This window comes from Syngnathus scovelli, chromosome 18, assembly GCF_024217435.2.
Source record: "Syngnathus scovelli strain Florida chromosome 18, RoL_Ssco_1.2, whole genome shotgun sequence".
Taxonomy (NCBI): Eukaryota; Metazoa; Chordata; class Actinopteri; order Syngnathiformes; family Syngnathidae; genus Syngnathus; species Syngnathus scovelli.
The window spans coordinates 5,653,374-5,675,068 of record NC_090864.1 but is presented as its reverse complement, the minus strand read 5'-3'; the positions used below and the strand labels follow the sequence as shown (position 1 = coordinate 5,675,068).

Here is a 21,695-nt window from a genome sequence, read left to right as displayed (position 1 = left end):
GGTTTTTGTGACCACCTTTTCTATTTTGGACGCTTTGTGATGTGTCCTCGGCATGTCCGGAAAACACCTCCCTGTTTGTGCGTGCGTACGTGCATGAGTAGGAAGCGTCGTTGCTGAGAAGTTCAGAGGAAAAGGGCTCCCACATCTGTTCTGACGTGTTTACGGCGTAACATCATCAGTGTGTGACTCGTCACTCGTCTGCACGCTTTCCTCAACCGTTGGCAGAGCGAGTCATCGTGTGACGGACGTTGGCGTCTCCAAAACTCCATTCAGTCTTTCACTTTTTTGTTGGTACGTCAAATAATCATCACCTGTACATGACAGCGAGGTCTTGTGACAGGTGGAACAATTCAGTGGCCTTCCACTAGAAGGCGCAAGCTCCAAAATGACCTTTCGGTGACTTTTTTGTTTCAATTTGTTGTTGACTGTTGAATTTATCGGATGGATTTTCATTTGCCCAAAATCAAACAATATGGAAAATTGTGTTTCTGTGTGGATGAAGTGCATCTTGGGCTATATTTGACTGTTGATTGACTTTTGGGGGTGCCATATCGGGGCCTTGTAAGGGATTCCCAACATGCAAATAGAGCGACTTCCTCGAGTGACGCTTGATGTCACCGCACGTCCTTGGTTGCCCTGGCGACAGAGGAAGGCCGCAATCATTCACAACACTGCGTGCGTGTGTGTGTGTGTATGTGCGTGTGTGTGCATGTGTGTGTGTGTGTGTGTGTGTGTGTGTCGGGGGAAAGCCCGTGATCTCAGTGAGCCCTCGCCAGAGCGCCATATGTCCGATGTCCAAACAGGAACAGGAAATGATGGGAGACAGCCAGAGGGGGAGGAGGAGCTTAGACACACCATCAAGTTCACGTCCCTGGCGTCTCCTAACACGGCTACCGTGTCTGTGTCTGTGTGTGTGTGTGTGTGTGTGTGTGTGCGCGTGTGTGTGTGTGTGTGTGTGCGTGTGTATGTGTGTGTGTGTGTGCGCACGCACGTGCTGACTCAGCATTTGCTGAAGTTATTTGAAACACAAACATTCTCCTCACATTGTCTCTTTCCTCAACATTCTGACGTCTTCTTCCCGTCTACGCCAGTGTGGAATTATTAAATAACACACTTGGTGTGTGTTGCGTAGGTGTGAACTTGTCTGTGCGTAGATGAGCGCGTGGGTGCGCGACCGCTTGTAGCTGAGTGTGTATAATTTTGTACAGATGATGTCACTTCTTTCCTTGAGACTTTTATTTTGAAAAGACTCTTCTTACTTTTGCCAGGGTGTTTCCCGCCCGCACGCTGAGGCCGACGATGATGTGGGATGAAGACGATGGAGGAAGGTTAGCAGACGCGATGACACATCAAAGTGTTGACGTGTGACATCATCAATGACAGTCAAAGGCCTTGTCTGCGCCGTCACTTTTCCTCTCTGAGTCAAACGCGTGCACGTCATTGTGGTCTTACTCGCGTTGACAACTTTTTTTTTCCCCCTACTTTGTCTTCTACAGACAGAACGTCTGTCTCACTGTCTCAACGCTGAAACTCACACCAAGTGGAGCGTCTGCTCTTCTGCCAAGGTGAGCCATTTGATTGATAGCTTCTTTTTCTTTGTTTTTTAGTCAAGGTTTGGAAATTGCCCTGTTGTAGTGAATGAGTTCACCCACATTCCCTTGCTCGATCACAAAAGGATGCAACACTGCCATCTACAGGGATGTGTTAGTCATTAGAGTGCTGGAACCCCCTTCCACGCCTGCCCATTAATAAAACGTACTTGACGGATATATTCATCACGACTGTCAGTCTATGTTTGTTAATAAGTCAATGAGTTCATGCGCCATCATAAATTTGTCATCATAAATACGTCATGATAAAGTCTCAATCCAGAACGTCCACCGTAACATCATGCTTGTGTGCGTATGCGTACTCTACACATTGCAGAGTTGAAGTCATGTGAGGACATGTAAAGCACACACACACATACACGGGCATTCCTCCGCAGTGTGGGGAATGTCGATGAGGACGAGCAAGCGATCGGTCTCAGGCGGCCCGAGTCAGTCGAGCGTGCCGAGGAGAAAATAAGCAACGCCGATGACGTGCCGATTAGATTTCGATTGGATGTGGCTTGAACATATACGTGATGGACTTTGCCCGCAGCCGATGAATTATTCATATGGATTGATGTGTTTTGGTGTTGTTTAAGGTGAATGCACTTGAAAGCGAGGCAGAGCATGGATTTGATTGGCCGCCCGGCAGCTGGCATCAAAGGCCGAGAGTCGAGTCAGGACAACGGCAGCCACGCCGCTCCGCAGCGCTCACCTTAAAAGCACTGACTCCCAAACTTTTTCATCACACTTTGGGTGCATTCTGCAAAACAACCAAAGCCCTTGCTTGCGAAACAAAAGGCGGTTTCGATGGATTTCAAAGGTAGTGAATCTTAGAGGTATTTCTTTCAGATGCGTCATTTTCCTACATTCCAACACGCATTTAACAGCATGCCGTGTATTTAATTAACACACGAGGCCTGCTGCTCTGATCTTTGACCTGTCTTCTGTGGCAGCGTGTATGGATGACTTCCTGTCATGTGGCCCGCCTGTCCAACGATGCACTGCGGTGTCGGCGGCAGGTCGCTTGGGGAGCATCATTAGCATTATTAGCGTCATCATTAGCATCATTAGCGCGCCGCCTGACGCTTCACACGGCTTCAAACGCGCTCGCAAGGCGGCAGCGGCGGCGCTGCTTGCTCCCGGCGGGGCCTGAACGCAGCAATATGTGTGTGTGTGCGTGTCCTACATACGCTCACTGATGAACTTCACCTGAACTCTGAGCCGCCTTGTATGGCCCCGCCCGCACGTAACCATGGAAACGCCCGATAAACTCACCAGGCCACCATTCACACATCCATCCACCTATTCAGCCTTTCATTTTTTTATTAATTCGTCCATCGTCTATTTATCAAGCTTCAGTCATTCATTCCTTCGCCCGTTCATCTCTGTATTCATCCAATCGTTTTCATAAATTAATTTGTTCATTTGTGAATTGATTATATAAATTTTTTTCATTCATCCAGTCGTTTGTATATCCATTCCTCAAATCTGTCTATTAATCTATCCATGTAGTCTAGCGTCATTTATTCATCCCATCATCTTTCCATCCCGTTCATTCATCATATGAAGCAAGTCATGACAGCCCCCCTACCCTCCTCCTTCCCCCAAAAAACGAAGAAGCAAGCTGACTGATGGTTTGAGCAAATAGATGGGCGCCCGGGGGCAGCCCGATTGATTGATGATGGGCTGTCGGGAAGCTTTCCGCCCGCAGGAAGCACCAGCGTTGCGTTATGGAAAAAAAAATTGCCATCCAAGCCAGTCGGGCTGAAGATGAGGAGGAGGTGGATGATGACGACCACCAAGACGAGACTGAAGGCCAAGAAGCAAAGTTTGCACCCAGCAAGAAAAGCGCGTTTCACCTTTCATTTGAAGGACAAGGCCAAATCCCCCGAGCGGACATCGCAGCTCAGCGCTCGCTGATGGATGCACGGCAGCTTGACGTTTCTTGACACGTGCAAAACGTCCCGACGGATTCGACCAGGCGCCGACGTTCGCAGCGAGGAAACGTCATTGCAACGCATGCTGAAGTACCACAAACAAGTACAGCATGAACAAAGGAGAATGGAAATGGACCAGGCAAATCTGGATCTCTTCAGCAGGAGTCACACGTGTATTCTTCTCCACCAAAATGATTTTCGTGCTTTTCTAAAATTTCCCCATTCTACTTCCACCACTTTTCTCCACCGATTCAAACTGCTGCAACTTGCATATGCAATTTTCAGCTCGTTCAGGACATCTGGAAACTATTTTTCACATTTCTCCCAATTAAGCTATGAAACCTCCAAATTATGATCTATTTTATACATTTAAACCAATTTCAAAAGGTTCAAATCATTCGGGACTAGTAAGTACAGTCCCAGTCAACATTTAAATAATTACACAATGTCACGTTAGGAGTTCTGTTTTATTGTCCTGTTAGTGCTGCCACCTGCCGGCGGAGGGGTCGACCAACATGTCAGCCAATAACAGGACGTGACGTGTTCGCCCAGTGTTTACATCGCCACATCTGACAGTTAGGAGTCGCCGATGGTGTCGGGGTACACTTGCCTGCCTTATGTGCCGACACCGATGGTCCGATTCCCACATATAAGTGTGTGTGTGGGGGGGGAAGTGAGCAGAGAAGGACATGGAATAGTGGTGACCCCTCGCTAACTTTTGCTTTTGCTTTTGCTTTTCAGGCCAACTTTCGTTTCCGTAAAGCCACAGAAAAGATCGTCTCTTTAACAGTGGCGTCACTCCTCCAGCAATGTCGGAGCAGCTTTGTGTCGCTGTGAACGGCCCGGCTAGTAAGAGCTCTTCGTAATTGAGTGCATCTCAGGAGGCGTCGCGTCTTATAAGTGAACAAGCAGAAACTCAAGCAGGGAAGGTAAGAAGAGTAAGGTGAGAAAAAGACGTTGGAATCGTACACGTCGGCCCCTTTAACGTCGACGTCCTCGCGCTTGGCACCCATCCTTCACGTTCGCGTTACGTTAGCGTGCTGAGCTAATAGCACGAAGGCAACTTTTCGGACGCGGTGCAAGCCGGCGGACTGACTGCACTTTAAAGTGGGTGCGTTGTGACGTCACTCAGGTTCTCATCGAGGATGGCGGAGCAGAACGTGGAAGCCAAACTGAAGAAGCTCTTGAAGCAAGATAAGATCCAACTGTGGATGGCACCTTACACCCTCGACGCGCAGCAACCCGGACACACTCACGTGCAGGTCACCATTTTACTTGGACGAATCACTTGTGCAACCATGATTGGTTTTGATTATGACGGCGTGTGTCCAACAGAGGGCGCGCCAAAGTCACCATGGTAACCAACAACAATAATATGCTATCAGTGCAATGGTCAGATAATAGTCATCATACAAGTGGTGGAGGGCAACATGCAAAATCCACACAGTAAGGCTAGTGACCAAATCCAACCGTGAACCTGAGTGTTACGAGGCAGATGCGCTAACCACTCATCCACAGTGCTGCTGTTACATGAAATATTATGCTGAAGCTTGTCATGCAGTCACATGCACAATTGTGTCCGTTTTGTTCTGATGTCGATCCTGAGTTTTTGTTTGCTTTTCCGCTTTGTGTTCCAGGAGCTGGCGGAGCGCTACGGCGCCCTGCTCCGCATGCAGGTGTCAGAGGTCGCGGGCGCTCTGGAGGTCATCCGCGTGCAAGCGCTGAGGAGAGGTCAGCGGAACCAGACCTTCAGGGAAACCAATATGGCCACCGTAGAGCTGCTGCTGCCACGAGACTGCCACAAGGTACAGCCTCATTCTTCCCCTTCGGCGGTGGCTTAAAGCTGTATTTGGAATTTTTACCAATTGGGGGTCGGTCTGGAATGTTGTCCCTCCGCTAAATGTGCTAGTGTGTCTGTGCTGCTTCCAGGACAGCAAGATGTTTATGGAGACCAGGCTGGATGTGTCTGCTCAGGATCTGATGGACAGGTAAGCCGTGCCCAATACCATTTGGTGGCACCATTCATACCCAATACGGAACCAGCGCAAGTATGTCAAAGATGCTAACAAGCTAACTGTGGCCTGTGCGACAGGATCGCCCAAGAAGTCGGCCTCAAATCCTTCAAGGTGATCCTGAATGGGAAAACGTTGAATAGCGGTGAGCTGAGAAGATGGTGGAAGACATTGGAGCTTTGTCCCATTCACCATGCAAACAATCATCTTCATCTTGTTTATTTTCTTCAATTTCCAACTTGGTTGGTTTTGGAACCCTCCTCAGGTTTGCGCTTGGACCAGCAGGGCGTTCGCAACCACAGTAAGATGATGGTCCTCAAGGCCAGCGCCATCACTGCCACCGCCGCTGCTGGCCAGTCCACTTGTCAGGACGCCAACGACGGCAACGCCGCCTCGCAGTCCACTTCGCACGACCACAGCGTTCAGCGCACACACAGAGGCTTTGAGATCCTGTCCGAGCGAGGTAAACACCCTCACGCGTTAGCGCGCTAACTCTTCAGGAACATTGAGGAACACTTGCGATTGACAGACGACAGCGACGACCTTCGGACCGCGCCTTTCCTGGAAGTCGCCGACCAGAGGGGAAACCCGCTCAAGATCCCCCACAAAGAGAAGAAGGTTTGTTTTCTTCTTTTTTATACAAATGAGTGAAAGTAGTCAAATGTGAGACACAAGAGCAAGCCTGTTATTTGTTCAAAATGGATGTCACTGCAGGCGCTGATCCTCGCCATGGGCCTGCACGAGAAGGGCCGGGCCCTCATGAAGAGGAAACGCTACGACGACGCACTCTGTCACCTCCTGCAGGCTGACCTCCACTTCAGGTGAGGAGGAAGAGGAGGATGACAATGATGATGATGACGACGTGCTTGTGCGTGTAGCGAGTGCGGCTCCGAGCTTCTGGGCGCAGTCGACAACCACGGCGTGCTGCAGTTGGACATCGTTTGGTGCTACCAAGCCTTGGAGGCCTTGTCGTGTCTGGATGACGGGCGGGAACGTCTGCGACTGGCCGAGGACTGCTTCCTCAGATGTTACGGTGAGCAGCAGCAGAGGCTGCTCATGATCAAGGTACGTGGGCACGTTCATTGATACAAGTAACAAGAACCAAAGAGTTTTTTTTCTTATGTGTGTGTACGTTTAGGGCAACACGGGGCGCGAGGAGGCGCTGTTCCTGCGCCTGCACCTCCTGCAAAGCCTGCTGGCTTTCGTGGACGGTAACGACCTTCAAGCCCAGCAGCAACTCGAGCAAGTAGGTAGCGCTCGCTGACCACGACTTTTGACTGCCGATGGCCAGCAACCGACCGTTTTGGGTTTGCGTCAGGTGGAGTCGCTGTACACACGCTTGTGTCCCGATGCAGACAAAATGACTCAGCTGATGGTTCTGGGCTTCAGCGAGCGAGAAGCTCGACTGGGCCTGCGAGCGTGTCACGGTGACGTGCACGAGGCCGCCATGCTCGTCAGCAACCAGAGACAGGTAACTGGTCCAAAGCTAATGCTCGAGACTTTTGTCTGACGCATGCTCGTGATTTCCTCTACATGTGCTGTCGCTGCGGTGACTAGGAGAGGGAGGAGCTGAGGCAACGGGAGCGCCGCAAGCGCCAGCAGACTAAGGCTGCCTTGGCCGTTCTGGCCGAAGCAGGCTACGGCACCAGGGAAGCCGCCGCCGCGCTACGGCGGGCTGAAGGAGACGTGGACCGAGCCTTCCAAGTCAGCGTGCTCGCCCTGTGTGGCGTCGCAGGCCGCCGCTGCCGAGCGCTAACCTTCTCTTGCCGCTTGCTTTCAGATCCTGCTGGACGCCAGCCAGACGCTCGCCACATCCGATTGGAACGCGGATGAGAATCTGCAGCAGGTGGATTGCCCGCTCTTTATCTCAGAAATCAATCAGTGGACGGATTGATCAATCAAGGTTGCGCTTACGTGTATGTGCAGTTGCTTTATTTGGGCTTCGAGCGGTCGTCGTCAGAGGCGGCGCTGGCGTTGGCGGGCGGCGACGTCCAATTGGCTACCGAGCTGCTGATGGACAACCCGGGAGCCGTCTTCCCTGCGACCTCGTCCCCCTGGGAGGAGGAGCCCGCCACCTCGTCCAGCTCCGCGGGTAGGCCTTGTCACAACTCTTGAAACGTTGGAACATTATTTTGTTTTTTTATTTATATATATTGTATGTGAAAGCTGACGCAAATGTATTGTGGGTCAGCAGACGACAGCCAGCTGGTGAATGAGGTTCTGGAGGACATCCCGCGTCACGAGGACGACTACTTGGACCTGACGCTGGAGGAGGAGCTGCAGCTCATCAACACCATCAAGACGCACCTGGCGCGATCCCTGGCGCATTGACCACGCGGTCGGTGCCAATTGATCCCATGACTAGGCTCAGTCTCAATTATAAAAATCGGGGAAAGGAGAATGTTTGATCAAAAACAAAATCTATTTTTACATAAATTACTAGATGTGCATTTAAAAAGGACTGTCTCCCTCCTCTTGACACAATTTGAGTCAAACGTCTTTCATTTTTTAAATGTGAGCCTCGACATGGTGAGCAGTCCGTTGTTTTCGGCCCAAACTGGCCCAGCGGGGGACCCCGGCAAATGGACAGATTGACGTTTTGCCGTGCGTGTAACAGGAAATGAGATGGGAGCGCACGCAGGACAGGAAACAATGTCAGACTTTTATTTTGGCAAAGGTGGCGGACTTCCTGGGCTCGGCCGTCTGGAGGAAGTTGACATGAGGAAAAGAATCATTAAAAAAAAGTTTTCTCTTCATGACGTCTGCTTGCTTGGCTGCTTCAGAAATAGTTGACCACTCGTCGGATGGACTGGATGTTGGGGTTCTGTGCCTGCCACTCGTTGGGGCTGCAGTAGTTGCCGCGCTCCAGCACAAACATGCGGCCGCGGAAGTTGGGCTCCTCGTACATCACCCACCTATCCATGGGACACGTGTGAGCCGAGGGACGGAAAGACAAGCGGGCGGGCGGGCGCTGGCCGGTTACTCACGCGCCGTCTCCGAACACCTTGACGGAGTTGATGCAGTTCTTGGCCAGGCCGCGGCTCTGCAGGAAGGGGCAGTCGTCGCACACTTCAACGCTCTGCCCCGAGAAGTTGGGACCCTCAAACAGCTCCATGCGGTAATGTTCTCCGTGCTGTGAGCGCACAAAAAACATTTTCACACAAGTCTCCCTTTCATTGTGTATGTGTGTGTGTGTTACCATGCGAACAGGCTTGCAGGAGCCCATGTGGTCGTTGTGGGAGTTCCACCTGTGGAATTCGGGGTATTCGCCATGCTCCAGAATGTACTGCTGGCCCTTGAAGTCAGGGTGATCGAAGCAGATCCAGGCGCCACTTTCCACGCGGATGGAGTTCACCCTGACAGGCACACGCACAGCTGGTACCTCGAGTATGTTGGGAAAAGCACTTTTTTTTTCCCACTCACCTGTTCATGAAGCCACGGTCCTGGAAGTTGTCGCAGTCACCTCTGACCTCCAACTTCCTGCCGGTGAAGCATTTCCCCTCGTAGAAGGTGATCTACGCAAGGAGATGAGGCACCGGTGAGTTCACCATCAAGTTGTGATGGGTCGCCGGCGACCACTCACTCACCTTGCCCGAACACTGTGACATTTTGTGTCGTCCTCACGCAGCACCACGTAAGGCATGTAGGCCAGCCAAAGTTGGACGGCGCAATTTATAGGCAGGCGGCGCCGGCGCACGCTCCGACACAAAAGGAATTTTGTGAGCGGTCGGCGCTTTCCTGCAACCTGCTGCGTGCGCACATTCCGTCTCAATGGAAAGCGCACACGTCAGGCCTCCGCTCCGGTGACGTCGTCACCGTCCCCGCACTTGATGTGACGAGGGGGAGGAGCAACGTGACGTCACCTCATGGCTCGTCAATTCCAAAAAAAGGCGAATGTAAGATGAATCGCTTTATTGAATATTTCCAAGCAGAATATCATACAAATGTGACCGAGTGCTTTTTTTTTTTTTTTTTTTTAGTTGGTGGAGAATATATAAAAAAAACAAAAAAACATCACATTTTCAGCAATCACATACAAAGGTCACCTATCTTTATTATTATTTGGATTTGGCCGTTTTTACACACACACTCACGCTCGCACACACAGTGGTTAAGTGAGCTACAGGATCGATTTGTCATGAACATCAGACTCTAAAAAAACTAAATAGACAAATTTGATATATTAAATGTTGAAAATCTTCAGCAGCTTATGGACAAAAGGACTCGCTTGGTTGTTTTTCAATTTATGCGCCTCGGCTCCTCGTTTTCCCACTTTACAGGTTTTTGAGCGCGTTGATGTGCGCACAGATCTTGAGCGCGGGTCCCAGTTTGATGTTCATGCTGCCCATCAGATGTTCTTCGGTCAGCAGCAGCAACGCTTGCCCGTCGATCTCCTGAAGGCGGAAAGCCGACGAAACCTCGCCACAGCCTAAAGCGCGCAGACAAATCGGATGGATGCATCGGGATGTAAATGTGTGTGCGCGGGCGTTTACCTGGCAGCGTGTGTATGAAGGCTGTGACGTCCTCAACAGTCCACTGCGAGGGTTCTGGCTTAAAGGTGCTCGTGGGCGTGGATGGGGTCGCCGCCGGCGACGTCCTCACTCTCTCTGACGCCGGACTCTCCATCCTGGTCGACACAGCGGCCACTGGTTCCTCCTCCCCTTCGTCTTCCTGCTCTTCCTCCTCGCCTGCTGCCTCCATGTCCTCCTCTTCCTCCTCGTCTTCTTGGCAATGCTCCTCCTCCGTCGCCACCACAACTTTCTTGTCCTCTTTGGCGTCCTTCTCTCTACGTCCAGCGCTCCAGAGATCACGAGGCTGCGGACGCATCAAAAAGTTCACATCACGGTCGCTATGACACGAAGGCGTGCTTTTGGGTTTGTTACCAGTCTGAGCAGGAGTGGTTTGCCCGGCACGGATTGCGCCCTGTTGAGAACCGGCCGTGGCGGCCTGTCACCACGGCTACCAGCGCTCAGCGCCCGCAGCCGCTTGGTCAGGCGTACGTTGAACCTGCCGGCAAATTTGGTGTCACCGTCGTTGTTAATCTTTTGCCTAAGAACGATTTGTGGCTCTGCCGAGTCTCACCCGCGAGCGCAGGAAGTCGAGCAGAAGCGTTTGGAGCGCATGAAGTTGTGGGCGTGGCCTCTCTTGCCACAGAACTGGCAATGCAGGACGGCGCGCTCGCAATGGGAAGCTCCTGAAAGGCAAAGATGACTGATGGGGCCGTCTTGAACCAGCCGGTGATTCTTAATGCAGCCAAAGAGTCCCGTACGTGTCCCGTGTTGTGTGTCTTTGCCGTCCTCGTCTTGCGAGTCTGTAGAATGGTCAGAATGTTCCGTCGCCTCCTCTGTCGCCGTCACGGCCGTCTTACTCCCGTTCACTTCCTGCGCCGGCGGCGGTGGCGCCGCCTGAGGAAGCAAAAGCAGCGACGAGCGGTTCACCTGAAACAAGCAGACGGGAGGTTGCACCTTCATGGCAACTCGTGTGCGCGTGTGCGTGCGTGTATGTGTGTGAGTGTGTGTATGTGTGCGTGCATACAGGAAAGGGTTGCAGTCCTTCCTGTATGACGAAGCCTTCGACCACGTGCGTCAAGACGTCTCTGCCTTGAGGCCACGGCCCGGTCTGCCATGGCCTGTCCGTTGCTCGGTCCTCGGGCCCGTCTTCCGATGGGTCTGGAGGCGGCTCCGCTTCTGTCGCGGTTTCGCTCGCACGTCTGTTCTCGACGGCCGGTTGAGACCGGCTGAGGTTGAGCGGCTGGGCAGCGGCGTGAGACGCAGGATCCGTCCATGGAGACGAGGGTGGGGACTGTGATGACAGGCTGGACAATGCTGGAACAAGTTGCATAAGGACACACTTTAGACAATAAACACAAAAAAAGTCTGCACAAAACACGGGACGTGTTACCTGAGTGGTTGTCGGAGTGCGCCGACACGCTCTCGTTGATGATGTCACTTCTGTCGTCAGTGATGCGTTCACAGAATTCCTCCTGGCCGGTCCCGTCTGCAGGAAGTTCCGGCGCCTCGATGGCACGTACGCAAGCTTCCGGAGGCCGGACAGGAAGCGCTTCCGGAAGATCAGTCTCGGTGATGTTTGATTCTGTCGCCGTCTCTTTGAGCGCTTGTGGCCGAGCGACAGGTGATGGCACCTCAGCGGCAGCGGCGGCGCCTTCCTCTTGCACCTCCATGGGCTGTTCCCGGTCACCGTGGTCTTCTTCCGTCACCTCCATTTGCTGTCTCTCCAGAAGGTCAGCTTCCTTCTTCGCCTCCATCTTGACTGGTTCATCCTCATCTTTCCGTCTTTGGTCTTTTTCAGTCACATGAACATCGTGGAGGCCCGCCGGCGGAGCCTCGCTGTCCTTCCGGCGGGGAGGCGATGTGACGCTTTGAGAAAGCGGAAGCGCTTCCCGTCTGCTCAAATTCGGCCGTGCGACAGACTGTGGTGGGCGGGCTGAAGAGAGAGCGATAATTTGTAGGCGCCTGGATGCGGATGGCGGCGTCTCTGAGGACGAAGCGGCGAGCGGCGGGACGGTCATGGGGAGGACGCCGATCTCAGCCGGCGGTGGCTGCGTCTGGAGAGCGGCGGAAACCCACGGCGACAGCGCTCGCACGCACTGCAGTTTGGGGCGCAGAGGGACGGCTCGCACCGGCGAGTAGAGCGCTTGGACCGAAAAAGACAAGCACGAGGTGAGCATATGACCACTTTCCAAGAAATCATCATTGTTTCAGCCGTTCCTAATGAAACGACTGCAGAAGAGAGCGCCTTACTCGGAGGCGGTACCGACAGGTGGCGGCAGGGCGCGGTTGGCGGACGTGGCCTCAGAGGAGGGAAGAGCGCCGTCTGGGGCCGGGAGAGCGGAGGCGGGGCCGAGGCGGGGGGCTTCAGGCGCAGGGAGGGGGGCGCAGCCAAGGCGGCGGGCAGGGGCGGCCTCGGAGTCACGCTCTGAAGCTGCGCGCCACAAACGGACACGAGACAAGAAGAGGCCACTGTCAAGCGGCGGCCGACAGCGCCACTCGGCGTGCCCGCGTTGCTCACCTGGGATGGAGGAAGAGAGTCGGCACGTTTTGTTTTTATTTTCTCAATGGAAACGTTTTACTTTATTTAATCAGTTTGCTCTCTGACAAACTCGCTCAACGACTTAATTCAGTTTGCTTGCTCAGCGCAATCAAGTCACGGTATTGCACTATGGTACACGACAAACAGCGCATAGCGGGACTAACGCAAAACCTTTGGGATGCTGCCTTCACTGTCACCATGGACACGGCAGCATCCCCACAGACGCTTCCGTGCATTTGTGCGTGTTTACCATCTGAGTTCTGAGCAGCACCTGCTCTTGCCCGGAGCCTTTGAGACCTTTTCCCAGGAGCAAGGCCTGTTGGGAAGTCCTGTGCCTGGCGGAGCCGGGCGAGCCTGCCGGGTGAGGCTGTGGCACCTGTACACAGCGGTTGTTACATTAGCTTAGCACAAATGTTTGTCTTGGGGATGTCAAACGAGCTTAACATGTTGATGTGACTTCAACTTTGGCCAACAAGATGCCACAAGAGGGCAGCAAAACTGTCTAAATGAAACATCTACCTGTCTTCCAGGTGGACTAGCAGGTGTGTGGAAGGGCGTGATGGTGTTGGAGGTCGGCACGGGAACACTCCTTGCGCTCCCATTGGTCAGCACCATGGATGTTTTGGCGGAAGAGGCGGTTGTTGACAAAGATGGCGAAGAAGAAGAAGTGGTGCCCCCTACAGAAGAAGACGAGACGTGCGCGGTGGTCTTGGAAGCGCAGGGCAGTATGGGGCGAGCGTACGTACGAAGGGCGGAACTCGCCGTGGTGGTCAGTTTAGGGGGGGCGGGGACCAGGACGTGAGGGGAGGAAGTCCTGGCTGCCGCCGCCATCTTGGGTGTGGAGAGGGATGGCGCGGGAGTGAGCGGTGGCGGCGGGGAGGACGTGACAGGCGTCTGCGGGGGCGCCGGCAAGTCCTGCAGCAGCATGGGGTTGGGTGTGAGGCGGGGCGGCGTTGGCGTGCCGGCGGCGGCCGAATCGGAGGAGGAAGAGGAGGCCGGTCCGCGGTCTGATTGGCTCGCACCGCCCGCCCCCTTGTCCATCCTGCAACGCTTTAACGATCTAGAAATAAACACGCAATTAGGATCGCAGGCTGAGATGAATGGAAATGCTATTAATTCTTTTTGGCATCCCCACCACCAAAGAACCAACATTTATGTGGTAAACTAATGTGAATGGGATACTTTGACTAACAAATCGGAATAACATCATGAAATTGAAAGTAACAAATTGAACAGTGCATCATGCTTTAATGCTTCGATTCAGCTAATTTTGCTTTATTGCAAATAATTAAATCTAGTATCCATACATTTATTTTTCCACCTATCTATGCCAATGACGTGTAGTGAGTGTATGAGCAATTAGATGCTCTTCCACTGGACGGCAGTGTACATGATGATCTGTGAAGCCACTTTTTCGGTGTTGTGCTGTGAAATTTTTCGCACGTTAAATTTATGCCTTGGCTAAATATCGAGCTTGCAATGAGAAAAAAAATCTATTCTGCCCATTGGGTGAGTTCGTCATGCAAGCAGGTGCACGGCAACGCACGACAGCTGCATGCTAACACATTATTATTACTATTATATTCATATCGTATAATAAAAATGATGAGGATTAGCGCCGCGCCAGCTCGTCATGTGGACTCACTGTGAAGTGTTAGAGTAAATTAAAAAAAAAAACACGGAGACAGGCCTCAGCTAGCAAAGTGTCAGGCTAACTACACGAGTGATGCTAAGCAAGTGTCAGCTGGGTCGACTCGGCTCGGCGGATTCGGCGGGTTCTTGCCTCCTGGCGTCAGCGAAGCGCGGCGGCCCGGTCCATCCGCTCCTCCATCCGCTCCACGGAACATTCTCACGCGATGACGCGCTCGCGGTGTCAGCAAGCCTGCCAGCCAGCCAAAGGGAAAGATGGGCGTGTGGTTGGTTAGTGTAGTGGTTGGCTCAGCGCTCCATTGTACCGGACGGTGTGCACTAGTGCACTGGTGAGGGCTACTAGTGGAGTCTGAACGAGCGCAGTCGCTGTCAGTGGCGACTTCCTCGTCACCCGAGATGTCAAATAGACATTGACCCCGCCTTGGCCCGGAATCGCACGGAAACGTCGTCGCCATATTGAATGTGGCAACGCATTTAGACCAGTGCTACATTGGCTTACGAGTTTCATCGTGCCGTGATCTAACTCGGATTCAATGTATGGGTCTATCGTATAAATCATCCCAAATAAAAAGATTACAAATGTTATTGATGTCTCCCCTAAAGAACACTATTATTAATATCCTATTGTCAACAGATGACCAACAATTTGGATTTTGTCTTCTTTGTTTTCAATTATTTATCTAATTATTGACAGTAACATGCAATATACTTTATCAATAACAATTTATGATCACGACAAGACTAATTACTGGTTGAAGTCTGTAGGGCAGAAGACTTCCTGAAACACGTAGAGTTCAGGTGGTGACGTCTTACACTCACGTCGATTGGCGAGACTACGGGTGACACTTGAGGGACTTGTCAACAAATCCTCAAATGCGACGTCACACTTTCGTGTGCCAGCCTCGTCAATTCACGACTGAAACAGCATTGTTCTGGCAAGCAGAAATATGCCTTCCAAAATAAAGCCTACTATGAACTATGAGCTGTTGTGACGTCACATTCTCGATACATGATACTGCCCTTCTGGTAACATGATAACCTCATAGAGAGTGATTGACGGCGTATTAGATGAACTGAGCCCCAGCCACAGTGTCCCACTAAAGCAAAATAATTTTATTTTGAAGGTTTGATCTGGAAATGATGCTCAATCAACCACACTTTGTGATGGTATTTATGTGGTCGGAGCTCCATGGCAACCGGGACACTTTAGAAACACGGAGCTCAGGAAACACTTTGGAGCAGAAGATGTCCCCATCGAGAAGTTGTGACAGAAGTGAGGAACACGTCTTTATTCCATGACTGTCTGCCAACAACTCCGGCAGGATACAACGAAGGCAGCATGACATCACTAAGGACAAACATATCGCCCAACCCCTAACTGCAGGCCTGCTGGGTGAGAGCCCTGGTCCTGAAGTCCGCCACACACAGTGACATTTGTGGACTGGAGCCAAAGAAGATGCCTTCAACAAAGATGATCAAGCACAAAGAGGTGGAGGGGAGGACCAAACCTGTCAAGCTCAAACCTGCCAAGCTACAAGTGGCCCCCGTGCGGCAAAACCGAGCGGCCAGCTGCCCTCGACTGGCGGAAAAGGGGGCTCACTCCCAAACGGCCTGCGAGCGCCCCAGCAGGTCCAGATCCACCGCGACCCGAGCGAGACTCGACTGGGCTCAGCAGGACGCCGCCTGTGATGTAAAGTGTCCGGAGGACGGCGAGTGTGCAGGACGGCAGCGACGAGTCGGCGTCCAGAAGCTGGGAATTCACAGGTGAGGGAAAAATAAATGCGTCACATGTAAACCTTTGCCGTGTGCGTGCTGGTGCCATCTGTAGTTGTGTGCGAACGGCTGCTGTTGTGATCTTTGACTTGGACTGTACCAGACTATAATCTGGATCAAGCGCCCTGTCGGAAAATGTTGACCTCTTCACGTGGCCTGGCATCCTGGCATGACGGCTCCTCGTGAGCGACGGGGATCGTGTCCCTCATGGTTTAGTTGTCTTACTCCCATTTTTTTTATCTTTGTTTCTTTCAGCCACAAGGCCTTCACCGTCATTCCCCCGAACCCCAAGAAGAGAAGAGACATCCAGAAAAGTAAGTCTACTTTTTCGAGCCTTGTCCACTAAACACTATCGTTTTCAGGCATGCCAAACTTGATGACATGTGAGGACTCAAGATTTCCTAAAAAAAAAAAAAAAAAAAAACCCGTACCAAGATGTCAATTAGGTTCCTCCTTGTTGTTCCCCTGTTGAATGGTCTTGATTGTAACGTTTGACAAGTGCTCTGGGTGAATTGAAATCGAATTGTTTGTATCCATGGTGGTGCGATTGGCTGAGCAGAGGCGGAGGCGGAGCTGGCGGCTTTGGAGGAGCTGAAGCTGACCAGAGGCATGGCGTACGTCAACATCCAGCCGAGCACCGTTGGTGAGCCCTGAGCACGCCCCTTCACCTTTCTTACCATTTGCGCAAGTGCAAATATAAAGTGTTGGCCCCAGATCAAGAAATTCAACAAAGGGGTTGTGTATGTATGTGTGTGTGTGTGTGTGTGTGTGTGTGTGTGTGTGTGTGTGTGTGTGTGTGTGTGTGTGTGTGTGTGTGTGTGTGTGTGTGTGTGTGTTGAAAGGGGGGTCTTTGACTCTGGAGGAAGTGCGAATGAAGCAGCAGCAGGAAATGATGCAGACCAAGAGGAAGCAGAAAGTGAAGCGTTGTGATGTGGCCAAGGCGTCCTGACAACAGTCCACACGTGCGTGTTCCCACCGAAGGGGACATTGACGTTTTCGTCCACAATTTCAACTTTTCTCCTGTTGACAACACGTGACCTTCATTGAAATGAAGAAGAAGAAGAAAAAAAACTGTATAAGATATGATATAGATATAACATTTACTTTGTGTTTTTTTTTTCCTTTTTTAAACATCACTCAGTCATCATCAGTCTGTTTTTTGGAAGCTGAACTGTATTACGAAACAAAATTTTCTGATATTAGGATGGTGATAATTGTGATAATTGCAAAATTCCCACAAACATTTTCTGTTCTCATCCCAAACATTTGACCAGCTATAGAACTCCCATGTCTAGGGCGTTATTTATATCTGAGTGTGCGGGTGTCCGATGCGTATTCTTAAAAACTACACGAGCGGCCATTCTTGTAGTCCCATCAGCACCCCATCCTGTGACGTAAATGCTGCGTTCATGAGCTACTCAGAGGAACAAGAGTTTCTCCATCCAACGTGGACAGTCAGGTATTTAAGACATTTTACATCGTATCGTTGCTGAATGGTTTTGCTGCAAATGGAAATTATATAATAAATCAGGTTGTAATAAAAACTTTGTTTCCATTTTTTTTATGAAAAATACATTAGGATCAACAAAATGTAAATGTGTGAATGGGAGGGAGATACTTCATTGATCCAGGGGTGGGGGGGATTCACTTGTCAGCAGTATGAAAAAATAACTAAATACATAAATGGTTGAAATGTTGACTGTGAAATGGTTTGAATAAGTCAACAATTGTGGAAGAAGTAGGTAAATATGTCAAATATCGCTTCAGTTTGGGAATTGTCATGCAAAGTTTTGGTAATTGGTTATGTTATATGGTTATGATATTATTGTTATGCGGAAAATAGTTCCGAACAAATTGTGAATGAGCTGACTTACTCACTTAGACGAACTTTTATTTTGTTGAATGTCTTCTGTTCACTCCAAACTTTGTTATTGTGGAAAACTTTAACGTGTGGGATAGTGGGGAAAGTGGGAACTTGGGGAATGCTGTTGGAATGATTTGAATCTATGAACAAGTGTGGAAGGAATTGAACGGTAAAAACTGGTGGAATAACTATAATGACTGACAACTGAATGTTTACGAATACTGAAACGAAAAAGCCTGCCTGCTTTTTTTTTTTTTTGCGTAGGACATATTTCCGAGCGTCCCTGAATGCAGCATGAATCGGCGCTTGGCGAGTTGATCTTTGTGCGAAGCAAAGCGAGTTAGCACTTAGCAGCAGTTAGCCGCCGCACTCAGCATTAGCGGCGGCAGCAGCAACAGGGCACGGCCGCCGGGACCGCCACGAACCACGATTACGCACTGAGTTCCACGGCTTACAAATATGGTAAAGACAAATTTTGGAGTCTTTATTGTCCATTTCTCCCTCCTTGTGACAATTCCGCAAGCTGTAAGCTAGCTGGCTAATGCTAACGACTAGTGGTGTGTTTTCCTGACTCATTATTGGGAGGCTGGCTGCCATTTTAAAGATTAACACAAGCGCGTCAAACGACCCTTTTTCGCCCAACAACATTCAGACAAGCGGGCCCGATTGTGATGGAAGGGCTGCCCCAACACGAGTTGTGATACCGCTTTTACTCTAATCACGTCCTCGAAGCGAGCTCGTCCAAAGCTAACGCGGCTAATAGAGCTAGCCGACGAGCTAAGCGGCTAGCACGATGGCGTAGTCGGCTCCCACTGGAGAAAAAGCTCACTTGTCATGTCAGTTACTTATTCGTCTTGCGTCGTTTAAAATGTTTGACCTGTCAACCGATGAACAAGCCACTTCCTTCCTGACGGGAGTGAAAACTCCGCGACCGTGACAGGACACCTACAAGGAGATAATCGTTATCATCTGATTCCTAAGAACTATCTCGCTTTCTTGCTCCAATTTTGATCTACTTTCGGGTTTTACTGGAGCGTCTTTGGGGGAAACAACTAACTTGCATCGTTTTCAGTTGACATGATGTCAGAATTGATCAGTGAAACTTGATAGCTTTCAGTGTCTTAAAATAAATGACACCATCATGGATGTGTTGGATGGGTTTTGCATTTCACACAGTGAGATGGATATTGTTTGTTGTTGAAAAATGTATTCATATATTCTAGGTTTGGTGTGGGACTGATGGCTGCGTCTGATCCAACAGCGGCACCTCAAACATTAGAAGAGATTTGAAGCATTCTGGTTCAAGTTTCACATGGTAAGAAGTGTCACTATCTCCACATGCTCCCATATCACATCATAGCATACTTTTGATGATAAGACAAAATGTTTTAGGTTAATCATCTTGATGTTTACATTTAGACTGTGTGTGTGATTGTCTTTTATTTTCTGTCACTTTCACAACTAATCAAATTGAAGCAAGCACGCTTAGCCTCTTTTTGGGAGGAAAGAGCGAGTGAGTGAGTGAGCGAGTCGATGTTATTTTATACTCTCCCATTTCTTGACGGAAATTGAGTCAGAACCGGTGCCAAGGAATACTTTTTAAAAAAAATGCTCTTAAAAGTTAACATATTGCGCGAAGAGTCAAACAATTTGAAAACAAAGTGTTTCATTGATTTTCCAGTCTTTGTTGGTGAGTCACTCCCTGGTCTGGTAGCTTCCCTTGTTGCCGTGGTAACGGCTGTAGCTTACCTGGCTTGTCCTCCCCAGTAGATGCTGGTCCACATACACGATCTAGACGGATCGAGTAGCGCCAAAAGGAAGTGGCGTTGACGCGGGGTTTTGTGGACTTATTGGATATTAGCTGAGTGGCGAGAGCATGTGTAGTCGATCGCGTAACTCAGGTGTCCTCCGCACCTGCCGGCACCGATGTTTTTTAAGGTCGTCCTTGGAATTTCTTCTGTGACTTCCTACTTAACACCCTGTGCGGGTGGAAGGACTTTTACTTAGCTTTTTAAAATTTTTTTATTTAATGCATCTTCTTGGAAATGTTTGTCTGCAACCGATGCACAAATTTAATTCAAAGGGCATTGGCCTCCCAAAAGTGCCCTTAGTTGACAGTTTTTCTTGGCAGGTGATCTGGTGACAAACGCAAAAGCTGTGCGCTGAAGGAGGGGCACGCATCGCCACTTGCCCGTGCGCAGCAGGAGCGCAGCAGGAGCGCAGCAGGAGCGCAGCCCCGCCCATCTCGTCACCAGTGCCCCAACCCCAACCCCCACAATGGATTGCGCACACTGAGAGCCCCACGTCGCCCCGTCCGCATAGTCGCAGGAGAGCGGCAGCAGCACCAGGGAAGCGTCGGCAGGAGTCGTCGCCGCCGCCATGTCGTCCAACCGGACCCAAAACCCGCACGGCCTCAAGCAGATCGGCCTGGACCAGATCTGGGATGACCTGCGGGCCGGCATCCAGCAGGTCTACACCAGGCAGAGCATGGCTAAGTCCAGATACATGGAACTGTACACGTATCCACAAGCCAGCAGGCCTCCTTGTCCTCTCTCGTTCTCCTTTTATTCTAGATCTCTTTTTTTCCTCGTGGCCTTTCCTTAACCTCTCCCGACAGGCACGTATACAACTACTGCACCAGCGTGCACCAGTCCAATCAGGGCAGGGGCTCAGCGCCCCCCAGCAAGCCCTCCAAAAAATCCTCCACTCCGGGCGGAGCCCAGTTTGTCGGCCTGGAGCTCTACAAGAGGCTCAAGGAGTTCTTAAAGAACTACCTGACCAGCCTGCTCAAGGTGAGTCGGCGCGGCCTCTCCGCACTCGCCCGCCCGAACAACGCCGGCAACTTGCCTCTCTTCTTGTGACGCGGCAGGACGGAGAAGACCTCATGGACGAGTGCGTGCTCAAGTTCTACACTCAGCAGTGGGAGGATTACCGCTTCTCCAGTAAAGTCCTCAACGGGATCTGCGCCTACCTCAACCGCCACTGGGTTCGACGGGAGTGCGACGAGGGACGCAAGGGCATCTATGAGATCTACTCGGTCAGAAGGAGCAACCTTTTGTGGCTGGCTTGGCTTTGTGTTCTGCTTCCTCTTTGTCGCCCGCCGTTCACGTCAACTGTTGTTGTTCCTCGTAGCTGGCCCTGGTCACCTGGAGAGAGTGCTTGTTTCGACCCCTCAATAAACAGGTGTGTGCGCACGCTGTTGCTTTGAGATTTGCTCACTTCTGCCGTGTTCTGACTCAAAATGTGTACGGCAGGTCACAAACGCCGTGCTCAAGCTCATCGAGCGCGAGAGAAACGGCGAGACTATCAACACTCGCCTCATCAGTGGCGTCGTCCAGTCTTACGGTGGGTCGCAGTGCCGCCGCCAACTCCCCTCATAAGTTAAAGGTCACATTTTTAAGAGCAGTTTGAATAACATTCTACACACAAAAAAAATTGTCAGTACTTTCTACCAAAATATCGTTCCCACCATCGCTTTGGACATGAACGTGAAATGTGAAACAGTTGAGCTGGGCCTGAACGAGGAGGACGCCTTCGCCAAAGGCCCTACGCTGTCCGTCTATAAGGAATACTTTGAGTGCCAGTTCCTGACGGACACGGAACGTTTCTACACGCGTGAGAGCACCGAGTTCCTCCAGCAGAACCCTGTCACAGAGTACATGAAGAAGGTACGCACGCACTTTTGGCGGCGGCAACGGCAGCAATGCCAATGACATCACCAACGCGTTGGACGGCAGGCGGAGGCCAGGCTGCTGGAGGAGCAGCGGCGCGTGCAGGTTTACCTTCACGAGTCCACGCAGGACGAGCTGGCCAGGAA

The 21,695-nt window shown here is 51.1% G+C and overlaps 5 protein-coding genes across 12 annotated transcripts in view; 3 read left to right on the top strand and 2 right to left on the bottom strand.

Moving 5' to 3' along the window:
• The first annotated feature begins 3,997 nt into the window (after positions 1 to 3,997).
• nub1 (negative regulator of ubiquitin-like proteins 1) lies at positions 3,998 to 8,297 on the top strand. Of its 5 annotated transcripts, none has more exons than XM_049750001.2 (16): positions 4,003 to 4,350; positions 4,393 to 4,472; positions 4,662 to 4,791; positions 5,167 to 5,334; positions 5,459 to 5,517; positions 5,622 to 5,686; positions 5,807 to 6,004; positions 6,071 to 6,159; positions 6,256 to 6,362; positions 6,420 to 6,606; positions 6,680 to 6,787; positions 6,860 to 7,012; positions 7,099 to 7,245; positions 7,322 to 7,387; positions 7,468 to 7,633; positions 7,733 to 8,297. In XM_049750001.2, exons 3-16 carry the CDS (start codon positions 4,675 to 4,677, stop codon positions 7,870 to 7,872), a joined length of 1,770 nt encoding a protein of 589 aa, XP_049605958.1. In that variant the 5' UTR covers positions 4,003 to 4,350; positions 4,393 to 4,472; positions 4,662 to 4,674; the 3' UTR covers positions 7,873 to 8,297. The 5 variants fall into 5 exon arrangements, with proteins under 5 accessions (XP_049605959.1, XP_049605958.1, XP_068504829.1 ...); XM_068648728.1 differs by having other exon boundaries at positions 4,004 to 4,184; positions 4,271 to 4,472; XM_049750002.2 differs by having other exon boundaries at positions 3,998 to 4,458.
• LOC125986335 (gamma-crystallin N-B) lies at positions 8,185 to 9,289 on the bottom strand. Its single transcript, XM_049750007.1, has 5 exons — positions 9,129 to 9,289; positions 8,965 to 9,056; positions 8,741 to 8,897; positions 8,529 to 8,674; positions 8,185 to 8,456 (listed from the first exon to the last, which is right to left on the bottom strand). The coding sequence occupies exons 1-5, from the start codon at positions 9,147 to 9,149 to the stop codon at positions 8,321 to 8,323; spliced, it is 552 nt and encodes a 183-aa protein (XP_049605964.1). The 5' UTR covers positions 9,150 to 9,289; the 3' UTR covers positions 8,185 to 8,320.
• Positions 9,290 to 9,438: 149 nt separating this feature from the next.
• Positions 9,439 to 15,082, bottom strand: LOC125986331 (polyhomeotic-like protein 3). Of its 4 annotated transcripts, none has more exons than XM_049749992.1 (12): positions 14,991 to 15,082; positions 14,375 to 14,473; positions 13,111 to 13,651; positions 12,842 to 12,967; positions 12,303 to 12,570; positions 11,443 to 12,195; positions 11,077 to 11,366; positions 10,811 to 10,979; positions 10,624 to 10,735; positions 10,425 to 10,548; positions 10,035 to 10,356; positions 9,439 to 9,970 (listed from the first exon to the last, which is right to left on the bottom strand). In XM_049749992.1, exons 3-12 carry the CDS (start codon positions 13,630 to 13,632, stop codon positions 9,816 to 9,818), a joined length of 2,841 nt encoding a protein of 946 aa, XP_049605949.1. In that variant the 5' UTR covers positions 13,633 to 13,651; positions 14,375 to 14,473; positions 14,991 to 15,082; the 3' UTR covers positions 9,439 to 9,815. The 4 variants fall into 4 exon arrangements, with proteins under 4 accessions (XP_049605949.1, XP_049605951.1, XP_049605950.1 ...); XM_049749994.2 differs by lacking the exon at positions 14,991 to 15,082 and having other exon boundaries at positions 13,111 to 13,268; positions 13,338 to 13,651; positions 14,375 to 14,898; XM_049749993.2 differs by lacking the exon at positions 14,991 to 15,082 and having other exon boundaries at positions 12,863 to 12,967; positions 14,375 to 14,900.
• A 227-nt stretch (positions 15,083 to 15,309) lies between these two features.
• On the top strand, positions 15,310 to 17,558 carry zgc:194621 (uncharacterized protein LOC795037 homolog). The gene is made up of 4 exons (XM_049750006.2): positions 15,310 to 16,005; positions 16,270 to 16,328; positions 16,574 to 16,657; positions 16,857 to 17,558. Exons 1-4 carry the CDS (start codon positions 15,698 to 15,700, stop codon positions 16,961 to 16,963), a joined length of 558 nt encoding a protein of 185 aa, XP_049605963.1. The 5' UTR covers positions 15,310 to 15,697; the 3' UTR covers positions 16,964 to 17,558.
• A 617-nt stretch (positions 17,559 to 18,175) lies between these two features.
• The window catches only part of LOC125985656 (cullin-1), an 8,321-nt gene continuing 4,801 nt past the window's right edge, over positions 18,176 to 21,695 (top strand). The window contains exons 1-9 of the mRNA XM_049748616.1: positions 18,176 to 18,340; positions 19,102 to 19,193; positions 20,010 to 20,397; positions 20,496 to 20,670; positions 20,748 to 20,915; positions 21,011 to 21,061; positions 21,133 to 21,223; positions 21,383 to 21,546; positions 21,616 to 21,695. The exon at positions 21,616 to 21,695 is cut by the window's right edge and continues 83 nt beyond it. Of these exons, the coding sequence (XP_049604573.1) occupies positions 20,258 to 20,397; positions 20,496 to 20,670; positions 20,748 to 20,915; positions 21,011 to 21,061; positions 21,133 to 21,223; positions 21,383 to 21,546; positions 21,616 to 21,695 (869 nt within the window). The 5' untranslated portion in view covers positions 18,176 to 18,340; positions 19,102 to 19,193; positions 20,010 to 20,257. The remainder of the gene's footprint in view (positions 18,341 to 19,101; positions 19,194 to 20,009; positions 20,398 to 20,495; positions 20,671 to 20,747; positions 20,916 to 21,010; positions 21,062 to 21,132; positions 21,224 to 21,382; positions 21,547 to 21,615) is intronic.